Below are 17,361 nucleotides of genomic sequence, written 5' to 3'. Positions count from 1 at the left end.
TTAAAATGCAACATATTTGACATTCATTATTTTAAATTGTAACACAATTTGTTTATTAGATGATTAGGTATTGTTACTTGCAATAGAGGAGTTGTTACCTGGAGTTGACCATAGATTTTGTGTTAAACATTTGTATAGCAACTTTAAAAAAAGGTTTCCAAGCAAGCAGTTGAAGGAATTAATGTGGAGAGCAGCCAAAGAAACATATCCCCAAGCATGGGAAAGGGAAGTGAGGGAGATGAGAAAGGTTAATGAGGAGGCATACAAACATTTGTTGAAGATTCCCCCTAGATATTGGAGTAAGTCACAGCTCAAATATAGTACAAAAAGTGATGTGTTGGTGAACAATATGTTTGAAACTTTTGATAGTGTTATAAGTGGACCAAGACAAAAGCCAATTGTAACAATATTATAGAAGATCGAAGGGTGCCTCATGAATAGATGGGCAACTAATAGACCCAAGATTGAAGAGTATAGTGACTTTGTACTTCCAAAAATTAAGAAGGTGCTTAAAATAAGGTAAGAAATCTCAAGATTCTTTATATCAAGGTAATTTAACACTATTTTACAGTATATCAAAGTGATTTAGTAACATTATACTCATGTCATTCTTATGATTTTTAGGTTATCAGGTGACATGATTAATGAAGTAAGGCATACAAGTGTGACTGGGGAGAAATTCACAGTTCATATCAAGATGTTTGAGTGCTCTTGCAGGAGTTGGATGCTTACTGGAATTCCATGCTACCATGCAATTTCTTTCATCCAAAGAAGATCTGAAGACCCAGCTGAGTACATTCCTTCCTGTTATAAGAAGGAGAATTACCAAGCTTGCTATCAACCATTAATATGTTCAATAAATGGGGAAATTTTGTGGGAATTGACACCATATCCTGACATTCTTCCACTTCCATCCAGAAGGGCACCTAGGATGCCAAAAAGAAGGAGAAACAAAGATTTTAATGAAAATAGGAAGGATACAACAACTGTTTCCAGCTAGGGATTGCCAAATAAATGCTCAACATATGCTCTTTCTAGACATAAAAAATCATCATGTCCTTTTGCACCAAGACAGTCCAAAACTACCACCACTGTCCAATCCCAAAGTGCCACAACTTTCCAATCCCAATCTCCCATCGTTGCAGTCCCCATTATTCAGTCTCAACCAAGTTAGAGAGTTCAAACTACACAATTCCAAAATGCTACCATCCAATCCCAACCAACCCAAAGAGTTCAAACTAGGAAATCCCAAAATTTCACCAACCATCCTAAAGAGTTCAAACTAGGCAACCAACAATGAACCAAAATCAAGGAGTACGATACACGACAATCAATCACAGTTTCTCAGCTACTTTCCATGAGGAGAGCTAGATAGGGACCAACTACAACATTTCAACCACCAAGAATTCAGAGACCAAAGATGCCCTACAAGAGAAAATCCAAATATAATGTTATCAATGTAGTATGTTTTTTGGATCCTAACTATGTATTTTGGGAATCTGTTTTATCAATGTATTTTTGGAATGTTTAGGATCTTTTATAATGTATTTTGGTATATGTGATAAAAATGTTTTGGTTTATGTTATAACAATGATTTGAATGCTATAGCATTATATTAGATTGTGCGAAAATTCTGTTATGACTCTGCAATTTACTGGTTTGTGCAAAAATTCTGTCATGTTTTTGCTGTTTTTTGGTTCAAAATAATGTAACAAAACATATCAGTTATGTTTTAAATTGTAACAAACATGTTCTTCAGGCTTTTAAATTGTAACAAACAGATCCTTCAGGCTTTTAAATTGTAACAAACATGTCCTATTCTTTTTAAATTGTAACAAACAGGTTCTTCAGTATTTATTAATTGTACATAGTAGTACCTTGCAATAACAAAACTAGAATTCAAATGCAATACAAATTAACAAAAACTGATTAATCTCCAATTGTCATCAAATTTTATAGCAACGTACCAAAAGTTATGTGTTACAACAATAACATTAACCAAGATCACCACTTTTTAAACAACATACAAATCAACATTAGAATATTCAATACTAAACAAATTATGACATAAAATAGCATCTTCAACATCTTCAATATGTTTTTTATCATATCCTTATTATAGTTGCCACCCCTTCTAAGCATCTTGATTTGTACATCCTTTTCGTCACATTTGGAACACTCTGAAAATACAATGTGTTGTATCTCTGGTTTGCCTTCATCACTCTGTTGGTTTTCGTACCAGAGAAAAAAGTTGCAACTATGATTATCATCTTCATTCTGTTAACAAAATCATTAACAGTAAACCCAACTCAGACACAGAAAAATGAAATATCACAGCCAACCTATTCACAACATACGTACCTTAAAGTATCTGCATCCCTAAAATAACTTCCCCAAGTTTCTTCCTTTCTTTTTAATTGATCTTATCACTACTTTAGACCCACACAAACATATTGGTTCGATTCCAGATTGAGATGGACTCGATATTAAGGAATTTGAGTTCTCAGCTCTTCGATTTGTTCCGCTGCTATAGAATTGTGTCATTGGATGGAGAGCTTGAAAGTTAGGGTTCACGATTGGGTATGACTATTTAACCTCTTCATTTTTTCTTCAGAAATTAAAGAAATAATAAAAGAAATACATAGTCAGCGCAATTAACGGACACCTCAGCAACTTTAGTGGCACATCATCTTTTTTGGAACAGAATCTGTGAGCAAGGGTAACGCTGAAGACGTTAGGTAACATAAAGGACCTAGTTGTACAAAAAATAATATAAATGACCAATCTATTTCAATTAAATAACTTAAGGGACCATAGGGTTAATTTAGCCTTAATTATTAATATATATTCAGATTTTTGTCAAGACTTGAAGTGTGAATCTCAAACTTTTTTTAACCTTTAACTCAACTATTTGAAGCAAATTGAATTACCCCTTTTCATTTGGGTTTCTTCTCTCTTGATCAGAGTTTATGGATTCGATTTAGTCTTAAACATGTAAAAGTGTTAAATTTTTTGAAAACAAATTTTGTTGTCTTTGGTATACCTTTCTGATTTAACATATTAACATTTATAATTGCATGTAGATGATATGTGATTTATAAAAAAAAAATTATTAGTACATGGAATCTAAGTCTTGATATAATAATTAATGATGTAAAGTATTGCTGCCACTAAAATCTTCTGGATCAGGAACAATTGAAAATTTCCTCAATAGTAGGATTATATTTTAAAATTGAGTTGATCAAGAGTAAACTCATAAAATGACCTGTCATTCACTCCGAAGATAACATCCTTGTGTTAGAAGATTTCCCAAACACAAAAAAAAATGCAAAATCAAATACGGACCAGCCAGATACACAAGCAAGACAGAACTGAAAAGTAGAGTTAGACAGAAATTGAATCCACGTTGGATACCAAAAAGTCTCATCACACATTATCCACAAACCCAACTTGATGTCTAGTCATCATAAAAAACTCTAAATCTTCCCTTCCACACTTTGGTTTGGTTAACTTAATCTCACTTCGTGTCCATCAAAGTTGGCACGAGGACACGTCAAAGCACCTGTTGACAATTTGATTGAGAAATTGTGGTTACTGGATAAGAAGCTGAGTCAAAAGGAGTACACACTTACGTGGTACTGAGAACTAAATAATGGACAAAAAAGTTCTTGGTGATTAAGTACTTTACGTGGCAACAAAAAACAAGTCAGCTTAGAAGTTAGATTGCTTGGTTTGCTATTCAACGAGGAGACCAAATTATGATATGTTATTGTTCATTATTTAATCCAATAAATATTATTCTTCATTATTATATTCAAATTTTAAATAATGCATTATTTAATAATTTAGTCAGCGACTTTCATTATATACATGTAATATTAGTTAATAATTTATTCATCAAAGATTAAGATTAATTTTTTTCTTCCCACAAGTGGATTGTACAATTAAATACTAATTTCAAATTCATGAAGCTAAATCTAGAGTAGGGGTGGCAATAAAATCCATTAAAAGAATATCCATCCAATTCATCTTATAATTCATCCGTCCAATCAATCTATTAAATAAAAATGAAGTTTAATGGATTGGTTCAATCCATCTATGAAACTGCATGGATGAATTCAATCCATCCATCTCATTTTATAAATCTAATGGATTTAAATTTATTATTTATTAAATTAATTCTTTTACTAAAAAACGTGAAAAAATCTAAAATTAAACAATTTCTTAAACATCTACTTACTGTATTTCTTAACATTTTTGCTTCTCACAATATTCACACCAATTGATTTTCTTTCTTGTATCATAATGTAAAATAATAAATATTTGTTGTATGTGATGTAAACATGAAGATTATATATATATATATATATATATATATATATATATATATATATATATATATATATATATATATATATATATATATATATATATATAGGGGACGACTCAAGTGAGAATACTTGGTTATTATGAGAAATGAGAACAATGAATCACGACCATTAAATTTTGATTTTATTGATTTTAATGGACTAGATTGGTTTCTCTTTCTATCTTGATTTAAAATAAATACTAAGGATCATAGAAAGAAAAACCAATCCAGTCCATTAAAATCAACAAAATCAAAATTTAATGGTCGTGATTCATTGTTCTCATTTCTCATAATAACCAAGTGTTCTCACTTGAGTCGTCTCCTATATATATATATATATATATATATATATATATATATATATATATATATATATATATATATATATATATATATATATATATATATATATATATATATATATATATATATATATATATATATATATATATATATATATATATATCAAAAAGTGTGCGTGGATGGACAAAATATATATAGCTCGGGACATAAAATATCAATAACTTGTTTCTTCATCAACAATTTTACTAGTATACTACAGTATTAATGTACATTTAATTTAATATGCATATGCAGAGAGTGATTTGTTTTCTCCTTGAAAAAAAATTAATGATGCTCAGATTTAGATGACTTTTTTTATATTTAGTTTACTATTTACGTTAAAATTGCTTAATTGATATGCATTGATTATATTTAGTTTAACATTCACGATAAAATAGTTTAATTAGTATGCATTGTATTTTAATGTCTTTCGATAGAATTAGTTAATGGAAAAGTTAATTGATTAGAATTAAAAAATTAATAAAAGTAAATTTATTCAAGACGTTAGTTGATTAGAATTAAATACAGAGATACATATTTATGATTAATTTTTTTTAAAAAAGGTTTCATAAAAAAATTGTTTTTGTAAAATTAATTGAAAAATAAAAAAATAAAATTTTTAAGTTAATTTTATGGGTGGGTGGATATCCATCCATTAGAAATACCTTAATGGATGGATTGGATGGATTATATCCCTTAGTGGATGGACTGGATTTGATTTTTCAAAAAAAAATTAGTGGATTGTTAATGGATTAATGGATCGTTTTGATCCATCCATTAACAATCCAATCCAAATCCATCTAATCCATCCATTTTGTCACCCCTAATCTAGAGAGTAAAATCCAAAGGATCCAATTTCATGATGCTAATCTTTTACTTATCACATGAACAATATTTATTTTGGGGGAGTTTGGAAGAAGAGAGAGAGGATAGAAATTTGAAAAAAAAATTGAGTGAAGAGAATAAAGAAATTTAGGTGGAATTAGTTTTGGAGAATTTTTTTTTTATTCAAAAATTAAAATTTCTCTAATTTAAAAAATTAAAAATTGTATTAGAAGAGAGATTTGAAAGAATTATAAAGTTTAAATAAATTGTTCAAATATAATTTAAATTATTATAATATTTTAAAAATTAAAATATCTTAATAATAAACACTTACACTTTTTATCATTTTATACAAAACTACCTTTTTTTTAATAATATTAAAATTTTCTTCATTTTTTTTTAAAAAAAATTTCAAGCTCTCATTTTCCCTCCCTTTCAAACTCTCAAATAAAACCTAAATAATTTAGCAGAGATTAACTTTTCCATTAAAAAAAAAAGTTTTCTAGTTCAAGATTTGTATTTTCATACGAAAACACACATTGCATTACTTTCAAATAATGTGTGGGGTGGCTAAAGTTGTCTCTCTTTACAAGACTCATTTTGATGCCAATTTTTTTACATGAGCACTATGCCCATTTTTTTAAAACAGAGTGTGTTTGAATGAGATAATTAAATTTTGTTAAAGAATTCAAAATTTTAAGTAATTCAAATAATTTAATTGAAATTCATTCATTTTTAAATTCAATTGTTTGAATGAAATATTAAAATAAGTCTTTGATAAATTTTTAGAATTATTTTCATAAATTTTAAAACTTTGGGCAAAATTAAAAAAAATGAAAAATAAGGATTAATTTGTAATTTTTAAATTTGAAGTAATTAGTTTGAAAATTATTAAAGACTTGTTTGTAATTTTTATGGATAAATTTGAAATTTTTATAAAATATGAAGACCATCTTGCAAATTTTGAAAAATTAATAATAAATAATTTAACATTTGTATTACATAGAATGAAAAAACTTCAATTTTTGTTCCTTTACTTTTTGGTGTCATTTGAAATTCCTTAAATTTAAAAATACATTATAAATTTACATCATTTTAACAATTCTCCATATTTTTTATCCAAACAATGGATTTTAGTAGAGTCATCTTTAATTCCCTCAAAAAATTACTTTTCCTCGATAAAATACTTCATCCAAACACACTCCTAAACCCATCTCATCTTGCTTTTTTTTTGGGTTTTTCGTTTTGCTGATTTCATACAATTTATAAAACTACAAGGGAAATGAAAAATGTCAATTAGAAAAGAAGTTCCTCACTTTTAGTTCCATAGATACAGAAAGAACTTGGGGAGATACAGAAAGAACTTGTAGTTCCACAGATTAGGTAGCTGATCCTCAACCCATAGATTACATAATGACTTAATGAACTACACAAGATGGGTGTCAAACCAAAGAATAGGCTAGAAATCACAGTTTGAAAGATAAAAATTTAACCAAAAAATTGTTGATTTCTGAGCTATGGATGACTCCTGGTCAAAGATGTGATGCCACTGTAACATTTATTCATGTTAAGACACATCAAACCCGCCAACGACCTCTTGCATCTTCCAGTCATCTGTTTATCTCAAGCCTTGAGAGGCAAGAAATAATAAAGTACACAACACAATGGCAAATGGTAACATCAAGGCAATGGTGTTGAACATCATTTCTTGGAGATGAAAGGCTTTACAGATTCTACAACCACCTGTTTTGAAATGTAAAAGTGCGTAATTAGAGCCGTTTATTTGGGGGAAATAATCGTGTTTTACCAAACATGTAAGCAAAAAGATTTGCTTGTTTTCTTACCCTTCCATCATAGGACAAGGATGCAAAGATCCATGGTTCACGAGAACTCCATGTAAGCCCTGTAAAACGAATAAAAGATTGATACGCGGAAGGCTGAAATGAAAAGATCATGAGTTATTGAAGCTCTTACCGTAAATGCTGTCTTCATAATCACTGTATGTATTAAGCAATGGATCAACCGAACGGGCCGGTGACTCTGGTTGGCTGGCAAATATGCAAGCAAAGATGAACAAAAAATACATTAAAAATTTGTTTTAGAAAATACATAAAAATACGTAATGATCTTTAAAGATAAGAATATGACCTTTCAGTTGTTAACTCGTCATGGTTTTTAGAGGCTGACCACAAGTTGACAGTCGAATCTGTTCCAGCACTCTGACATATCCAAATTAAATGACAAATAACTAAATATTCCATAACATGCAAAGATTTATTCACCCTAAAAAGTAATTAAAATTTGCATGTTTATGCACAAGTGCGAAGAAAAAGCTCTTAAGAAAATAAGTTTGTCTCAATCCTGAGCAAAGATGTATTCACCCTCAAAATTAATTCCACTGCAGGGGAGTCTTATCCGTATTTATTTGTACGTGTGTGAGATTATATATATTTAGAGAGAAAGAGAGAGGGAGGGAGAGAAGGAGGACCAAGATTATTCCGTCATACTCTGGGTTACACTTGACAATCCATGTCCTGGCAATACAAGTAATACATATTGCTAATCAGATGTCTGAAAAAGAAAAACTAACATCAAATAGTTTAATTCATTATACATTTTTAAATGAAAGAAAAACAGTAGGTTTATCAGTGCATTAAAAGGCTCATCATAAGAACATATGAGAAGTACTAGTAGCACAGTTGTTCTATTTTCTTTTCTCTCTCATATAAGAAATTCTACAGTAGGATTCTTGGACTGGGAATTTAGATAAAAAATAAAATAAGCTTTAAAACTGTTCATGATAGGTACCAATGTGTATGGCCTGGAAGCTCTTGGATGGGAACTTTTGGTTTTCTTAGATCCCAGATGCGTATCCCTGACTCATGTTCTGCTGTAACCTGTACAGAGCATAGTTATTCAATTTTGCCAATATGAAAAAAAGTAGGTCGAATACTACAATCTAGAAGACAGTTTCATCTGTAAACTCAATCAATAACCAAATTGAGAAAACTCAGAAAATCTAAATTTAAGTATTTTGACGGTAGGAAACACAAAATAACTATCTGTGACGTACATTTTTGTTTCTATAATTGAATGTCAATAATAAAATGTTAGTTACACACATTATCTCAGACATGCATATATAAAACCCAATGGAAGGTTTAAAGACACATATCAGTAGAATGAGGCTCATAAAGTTCAACTCTTACAAGTATGTTGTTCTTTCTAGGATGGTAATCAGCACTGCGAACATGGGAACACTCGATTGAGAGTGTCTTCCTGTAATATAAATAATCCAATTAGTAAACATGAAATTCAAAGATGAACTAAAATTGAAACTACTAGGTTTCAGGGAATATATATCCTTCTTCCAGGACCCTAAATATTGAACTTGAAATGCAACGAGTAATTTACTTAACCAGAAGGAAGACTCCAAATATATTGAAATTCTAAACAAACCAGTAAAATAATTAATTTAGGAACATACTTCATTGTCCTTACATCCCAAAACTGGAGAGATGATTCACAAGTTGCAGCTACAGAATTCACATCATGCGGATCCCATGCTCCTCCAGATAACTTGTGCAGCATACCAGCTGAATCTTGTGATTGTACCTGGATTTTGTTATTTGCAAGTGTTGAGAGGAAGGTGGGGGAATTAAGTCAAAATCACTAAAAGTTACACGGAATTTAAATAACGCAGACACTGTTGACATAGAGGCGTGTGATTATCAAAGTTCTAACTCAGATCTTAGGTCCTAACAAAATCTCACATAAAACTCTAGTGTTTGACGTGCATTAAGATTGGCAATTAATACCAATGTTAAATTTTCCATCCCAGATTAAACTTTTATCAGGGAACAAAATTAGATCCCTTATGGACGATATGTAATCCATTCTCAGTTGCATCAACCATTGACTCATCACAAGTTCATCGTTGTTTGGGAAAACCCATTGGCCAACTTCTCCTATCTTTCATTTTCTAAAATGCCTCTCATTCAAACAACATTTTAATATTCAATAAAAGTAACAAACTAATTAATTGTTCATACATAACAACTAGGGAATGTAAAATATTATTCCCTTCATTTTTTAATTTTAAATGCCTACAATCCAAAGAGAAACTAGTTGGTCCTATTTTGCACAAGACCAGATAATCTTTCATGGTTCACTCTCCCCAAATCAACATGTTTTCTTCTTCCGCGTTGTGTTTATTGGTTTATTTATTGCAACAGATGATGGTAACTTGAGTAATGATAGCATGTGATTTTGAAACAATATTTATATCCCAGTATAATATTCATATGTTTTTACAATGCATGTGTCAACGTCAGAAACTGCATATATGATGACATGAACTTTGTACCTGTGCAGTTTTCTTGGAAACATCCAAACTCCACAAACATAGGCTTTCATCGTTGATGCTAATCAATTTATCGTGCCTTCCAGTTGGCCACCAAAGAATACTGCTTGGTAGTGAAGGTTCAGTAAGAAACAGTAAAAGATTATCTAAATGTGAATAATGAGCATATAGTAAAGTGGAAAGTAGTAAGATAATTAAGGAAAATTTTTCAAGACTTCGAAAAGATTAGTCCAATAGAGTGAAGTGAAGAAATCACACATGTTATCAAAATAGTTAACTAATTTCTCCGAACAAATTCCATCAACATCTTCAGAGTTCAGACAACTACCTAAACCTCAGGCAATGAAACCGCATACAGTAGAAGCTGAAGTGAAAAATGATAAAACTAACAAGTCACTCAAGAGATTCAGAGCGAATAAATTTGCATAAGCGAATTTGGTACTCACCTTTTAATCTTACCGGATTTAGTTTCAAGAGATGTAATTCTCTCTAACTGAGGGGAATTCAACTCGCCATATAATTCCGGAATCTGCCATATTGCTGCCCCATACGATTCACCTTTTATGAACAAAACGTAATCATAAGTCTTTTAAGTTTCTAACTAAGGCCTATTTGGATTGATTTATTTGAACTTATCTACCAACATAAGTTTCGTTTTGGAAGAGCATGTGAAAACTGCTTATGGCATTGTTCATAAGCTTCTTCAGCTTACTTTCATAAGTTTTCCAAAATAACTTATGAAAACAGCTTATACCTTATATGAAAAAATCTTTAAAAATTCAAAGAGAGTGTGGAATACCGTTAGAGTAGACGGTTGAGAAAATTCGCTGATCAAAAGGACAAGAAACAAGGTCCCAGATCTCGTTGGGATGCGAAAACAATCCCTCACAGAAAAGTTCAGTTCCACTTGAAGAAAGCCGAATAAGATGAACCTATATATAAATGATTTAACGATTCATTCCACAATCAATTAAGATCAAACCCTATGAAAACTAAATTGGCGCGTGCGCGCGTGTATATATTTATATACCTCATTTTCTTCTTTAAGACTGAGAGTTCCTGCGAGGAAACTAGTGTGATCTGTATCTGCTTTTACATCTGATATGCATCTAGCCTAAAAAGTATGAGAGAATGAAAATAATTTGAAGTGGATGATTAGATTGATGAATGGAGATTTTGAATGAATGAGAATTGGTTATGGAAATGTGGAATTGACCTGATATTTGAGACCGTATCCGATACCAGATGAAACAGCTTGCATTGATCTTGCTTGCTTAGTTGAACGATGAATCTGCAACTACTAGAATTGAATGAAGAGGTTCAGATACAGTAACCGGAGTTAAACCCAAAAATGGCGCACCGCGGTACACGGTTGCTGTTTTTTTTTTTTAGGTGTGATGTGGGTTTTTTGGGTCGAAGCTGTGATGTGGGCTAGAAAGAAGAAATCGGAGGATTTAAGATATCATCCCCTAACTTAACTTATGGCACATTAATTTTTCGTAATTTTTAAATTGCTATCAATAAATTAGGGAAAAAAAATTTAAATAACAATGTTTAAAAAAAAAAATCCCAAAAAATCACATTTTGAAAAAATTTACTAAAGTGTTTAGGTTTGGCAGCACACTCTGGAGTATGCGCCAAACCAAATGGCGCCTATGTACAACTTTTAAGAGGATGCGCCATTTCAAATGGCGTCTATGTTCAACCTAAATTAGGTTAGCCATTTGAAATGGCGCCTATGTACAAATGCTTACACATAGGAGCCGTTTGAAATGGCTCCTATGTGTTAGGTTTTTTTTGTTGGAAAAAACACCTCATTCTCATTCATTTCGCACACAGTTTTCAGTTCCGTTCATCGATTTTGTCTCTGATTTTTCTCTTTGGTTCAAATAGCTTCTGTATGGTATATAGAAGGTATTAGTGATAGTTTGATAGGTTTGTGTTTGGTTTGTATTTTGGAAGGTTAAGGCTCTTTTTGGCTCTTTAATGGAGGTGTGAGAGTGATTTTGAGTTTGGAGTGTTTAGGAAGTGTATGGAAGTGATGGATAGCTCACAAATGATGTTTAGAAGTTGTTGGAATGCTTGGTTTGCACCCAGAACTTCTGTAACTAAAAATGGCTAGCAAATTGCAAAATGACAAAAAATGGATTTTTTGGTGAGAGGGTGAGATTGAGGATTATTGTGTGTTTCATTTCAGAAGCAAAGGCCTCTATTTATAGGCATAATTTGTGGTTTGTGGAGGGAAAAATCTGATCAAAAGAAGTTCACATGTGATATACTTGTACCATTTTGCTTCTTCATGAAGAAACATGAAAGTTATGGTTCCAATGGTATGGTACAAGCATGCTTGGAGTTGTTGGTTACTTTAGATGGAGCGTATGCAGAAGCAACAAGTTGGAAGCTCAAGGAGAGTGGACTTTGTGATTAAAGTGGCTTTACAAGAATGGAAGTCACCACTTTATGCTTGAAATGGAATGAAACTTTGGACAATGCTTAAAACACATGGATCATAGCTCAAAAGGAAGTGAAATCATCTGAGTTTGGTGCCTTGAACAAGTTAGAGGAGCTGGAAGAAAGGAATCTTTGCATTTCGAATAGTTTTGGTTTATAACTTCTTCATGTTCATGGAGTTTTTCAAGTGTTATGGAGTGTTGTTTGCAAAATCATATCTCATAGCTCAAGCCATAGAATTTCATGTTAATGGTATCTTTGGAAAGCCCTTGCTACATACTTCAATTCACTTCTTAAAAGTTTCCTCAAACTCTTTTGGGATCATGGAGAAAAAAGGCCTTAAAGTTAAGAAAAAACTAGGTGAAAACACTTAAAATTTTCCAAGCCTTTTGAACATAAACATTCTTAATCCAAAATCTCTCAAAATAATCACTTTTAGCCAAAAGTTGCATTGTGATGAGTTGTTTGTTTTGCCAAGATCTACAACTTTCATGTTTGGAGATTTTTGAGTTTGTAGGCAAAATTTGAAGTTCCCAAAATAAGGTCAAAATCACTTAAAAACACTAATTTTAACTTTTGTTGACTTTTTGATTCTTGATGAATTTTCTTGATTTTCTTTGGCAAAAATGTCTTCAATAGTCATATGATGATGATTTGAATCCTCAAAAGTCCATAGTTGACCATTTTCCTCAAAAGTTAAAGGTTGACTTGCATAGTTGACTTTTTCCAAGTGAACTGCAGTTTTGTGATTTTCATATGAATCAAGGTCTCCTCTTCAAATGAATGATGTGAATGGATTATAATGTTGATTTGGATGTCCTTGAATCATAGTTTGAGTCTTGGAACCATGTTCTGATTAAAAGTTAACTCTCTAGTGGAATTAGGTCAAAAACCCTAATTGGAGCTTCTAATGAACTTGAAGGTGATTGATCTTGCATTGAACCATCCTTGGACTTTGATATTGATTTAGAGAATCCTTTTAATCATAAAAGAATGTTGAATTCCTTTGTGGGCCTCAACACCCTAATTTTCCCAATCTCCTCTTGATCAATCTCCTGTCTTAGGACACAAGCAACAAACAACAATTTTTTGGTATTTTTTTGGTTAGCAAATGATGTATGCATGATGATAATGATGATGATCATCCTACTATTTGAAATGAGGTGGGATATCATTGGTCAAAAATTGGGGTACAATAATGTCATCTCTAACATGCTTCCGCAACAATAATCTAAGCATATCCAAAAAATGAGATACTAAGAAGAAAGAAAAGATTCATAGAAAGGGAAATAAAATTTGAAAAAACACAATTAAAACCCCCCACTTTCTTGTGTTTTTCTCCGCCTTCAAATATATTCTTTTTTTGTGACCACATTCCCTCCGATACGATCTTCAACTTTAATAACATTATTAAAGTCATCAATCAGCATCCAAGGTCCTTGTTGCTGGGAGTATATTTTGTCAATATCTTGCCACAGTTTCCTCCTTAATTCTATTGGTTTTGGGCATAAATCGCAGTCATATAGTATAAGAAATTTCCTGCGGTATCCTGTACTTTACAATGAATCAATTGGTCAGTGCTAGCAATCTGTTCTATATGCACCATGTTATCATCCCAACAAATCATAGCCCATTGCAGGGTGGAGAGTTTGGAGACAGGAGCTAATCTCCCTACTCTTACCTGCTTTGTTCAGCCCCCTTACGTTCCATGAAATGATCATGGAACATCGTCATTGAACACTAACAACGATCTATCCCTTAGTGTTGCAAAAACATTTCCACAATTGATTGGCATCTTAGTTGGGGACTTACCACTACTGTTGCTTCGACTGCTGCCTCTGCGGTTCTTTCTGACTGTAGTCCAGGTTTCTCCACTTGAGGCTTCAGTTTCCTTGTTTTCTATTATTTGGTTCCTAGCCAAGGACCGTGTCAAAAAATGCGACAAATGCCAACGACATGCAGACATGCACCTCACTCCCCCTACCGAGCTCAAATTATTAACATCTCCATGGTCGTTCGCCTGGTGGGGGATAGACCTTCTAGGACCATTCTTCACAGGGTCAAATCAAAATAAATACATAATAGTGGCCGTCGACTACTCCACCAAGTGGATCGAGGCAGAACCACTGGCAAAAATAACTGCGCAGAATGTGCTCCATTTTTACAAACTCGCCCGCTTCGGTGTATCACCGATAACTGAACATAATTCACAGACAAAAACTTCTAAGATTTCGTTACAAAACTTGGGACCGTCCAACATTTCGCGTCCGTCGAGCACCCTCAAACGAACGGGCAAGCTGAAGCTGCGAATAGAGTTATCTTGAGAGGAATCAAATGAAGGCTCGACGAAATCAAAAAGAGATGGGTCGAAGAACTGCATAGCGTACTCTGGGCATATCGCACTACACCCCACTCTACGACCGGGAAAACGCCATTCCGACTAGTGTATGGAACATAAGCAGTAATCCCAATCGAAATCCATGAGCCCACGAGACGAACTGAAGCTTCTTTAGACGAGGAGATGAACAACGAAACTCTCGGAGAAGAACTCGACCTAGTCGAAGAAATCCGAACAGGTGCTGCCCTCCGAGAAGCTTCGCTGAAACAAAGAATCGCCCTGCGACACAATTGCAAGGTGATCAAACGAGAATTCGAGATAGACAGTTTGGTACTTAAAAGGAACCATAAAGACTCCCGAGAAGGCAAACTGGCAGCAAACTGGAAATGTCCATACCGCGTCCGAGCAAAAATGGAGAACGATGTATATTACTTAGAAAATCTACAAGGAGAAGAACTTGCTCGACCTTGGAACGCTGAAAAGCTTAAACAATATTATAGCTAAGACCGAATGAACCTTCCACAAGGCAGAAAATCATGGTCACGGGTGTGGCCTAGGTACAACCTAACACCTCAGGTTGAAACGAAAAGACAAATGATGGCTCACTTAATCGAGTTAACATTTGATCCTTCAAGGGATACCCAAATCGAGTATCTCCCATCGTAACAGTACCAAAATAGTAGAACCCCCTGCTCGCGAAGGGACCTTTCACGCCGTGAAACTCGGAATCCAAATAAACGGAGCCCGTGAGTCGCCTCCCTGCCAGGCACCAGAACCAGACAGAACGATCAAGTTCCCCACACTCGACGAACGAAAATACATACATACGAGCAAATTCCCTGTCCTAACAAATACTATCTAAAACACATATGTAAAATGAAAAACTTCAAACAAACGATGTCTACGGCCCGGAAATTGTCTCCGACACTAGCCAATGACAGCCAGGCCAGTAAATATAGCAATACATTAAAGTTAAGAAAGGGAATAAACAAAGTAGATCGGCACGCATGCCATAAACTAAAACTTAGTCAAAAAGGGAATAAACAAACATTACTTAAACTGCATTATCCATCTGGACATCTTGTTCCTCCACTGTCGGGACCCTCCTGCTCCCTCCTCGCCGTTCATATCAGGAGACACGATCACGCCCTCTTTCACTTGATGAAGAGGTCCAGTGCCTTCAATGTTAAGCTCAACCCCACGATTCTTTATCTTCAATTGGGCAACGGTTGAGGCATAAGTCTCCTGGGAAATGGCAAGGCAGTGATCCTCGAGGAGCCTAATGTGATTAACAAGATCAACTCGAGTTTTGAGAGCTTCTCCCCCTCCATCTCATCCTCCACATGAACAAGACAACGACGAAGGGAAGACTCCCGAACAAAATGAACCCATGTTTGTTTTTGTTCTTATTGGGACTTCGGTTATATGGGCCTTTCAATAAATAGTTCATTCATTTTATGAGTTATAATCCATACATTTTCTTTACACATATTATTTCTCAATGGATCCTCTACATTTCTTAAATACATCCTTAAATGTATTATTCAATCTAAAATAATATAAATTTTATTTTCTTAATTATTTTTAATTTTTAATATTCAATTTTTTTAATATTAGTATTTTTATAACTTTTCCCATTTTAACCCAAATTTAATCTTTTCTTAATATTTTTATTTTCCTCAATCCAAATGCGCGAAAATGACGGGTACCCGTGAGAATGCACGGGTAACACACTAGTTTTATAAAATATTTAAAAAATTAGAAAGCCTGGCTTAGATTGAAAAACTTTGAAAGAATGCCACATAAGCATCAAATTTTGTGAAAATCAATATAAATTCTTAATATTACATAATCTACATCTAAATCTAAATACAATATAAAAATATTAAATACCTTTTATTTTTATTTTTTGAACAAAAATACCTTTTATTTTAAAATTGAAGAAAATGAGGATTGTGTAAAATTTTATTGACATAATTTTATTTTAAAATTGAAGAAAATGATGATTGTGTAAAATTTTATTGACATAAAACAATGATTTAAAATGATGATTGTGTAAAATTTTATTGACATAAAACAATGATTTTGAATTTTTTAACTGCATTGACTGTCAAAACCGCTTGTGATATTGTTCATTCGTATACCCTCACAAATTCGCACGCCGCCGCCGTTCGCTGCTTGTTCGTACGCTGTTGACATTCGCACACTTCAACTTCTCCATACTTCAACTTCTCCATCTTCACACTTCAACTCAGGAGGTATTCATCTATTTCCATTTTATTTTTGAAGCAATTGGTGATCATTTCTCATTATGCTATTTTGTTTTGATTGAAATTGGGATAATTTCTGATTGTCATTGTAATTCTAATTGAGATTGACTATTCTGATTGTCATTGAAATTTCTGATTATACTACCCCATTTTTGTGGTTGGCTGCCTCGCTCCGCTATCTGGAATTAATAACTCTGGTCCAGGGGCAGGCACACTGTTTAGCATTTCCCAAGTGTAAATAATATATACTAAAGAACTTGTTTAGGGTATTCCGTCTTCCGTCCGCTATCTTTGGCAAACACCCTCATAGTTAGAAAATATAATGAAAGATAAACTGTGATATATTTGATCTTAATGAATACAGTGTACATATATAAAAGATGCTAGCAATACATGATCCTAT

At 32.9% G+C, this 17,361-nt stretch overlaps 1 protein-coding gene across 1 annotated transcript; it reads right to left on the bottom strand.

Moving 5' to 3' along the window:
• Positions 1-6,832: 6,832 nt before the first annotated feature.
• Positions 6,833-11,348, bottom strand: LOC131660309 (WD repeat-containing protein DWA2-like). The gene is made up of 13 exons (XM_058929525.1): positions 11,116-11,348; positions 10,930-11,013; positions 10,699-10,831; positions 10,346-10,457; positions 9,903-10,002; positions 9,024-9,151; positions 8,746-8,815; positions 8,345-8,433; positions 8,025-8,070; positions 7,685-7,755; positions 7,511-7,584; positions 7,381-7,439; positions 6,833-7,279 (listed from the first exon to the last, which is right to left on the bottom strand). The coding sequence occupies exons 1-13, from the start codon at positions 11,158-11,160 to the stop codon at positions 7,238-7,240; spliced, it is 1,053 nt and encodes a 350-aa protein (XP_058785508.1). The 5' UTR covers positions 11,161-11,348; the 3' UTR covers positions 6,833-7,237.
• Positions 11,349-17,361: the final 6,013 nt, after the last annotated feature.

Source organism: Vicia villosa, linkage group LG3 (genome assembly GCF_029867415.1).
Source record: "Vicia villosa cultivar HV-30 ecotype Madison, WI linkage group LG3, Vvil1.0, whole genome shotgun sequence".
Classification (NCBI taxonomy): Eukaryota; Viridiplantae; Streptophyta; class Magnoliopsida; order Fabales; family Fabaceae; genus Vicia; species Vicia villosa.
Note: the sequence above shows the minus strand (reverse complement) of the source record. Positions and strands in the feature narration are given on the sequence as shown.

Coding starts and splice junctions, on each gene's coding strand:
- LOC131660309 (XM_058929525.1), bottom strand. CDS start 11,160: ATGCAAGCTGTTTCATCTGGTATCGGATACGGTCTCAAATATCAG. Junction 10,003..10,345: donor AAATCCGGTAAGATTAAAAG/GTGAGTACCAAA, acceptor ACTACCAAGCAG/TATTCTTTGGTGGCCAACTG. Junction 9,152..9,902: donor TTTCCAAGAAAACTGCACAG/GTACAAAGTTCA, acceptor AACAAAATCCAG/GTACAATCACAAGATTCAGC.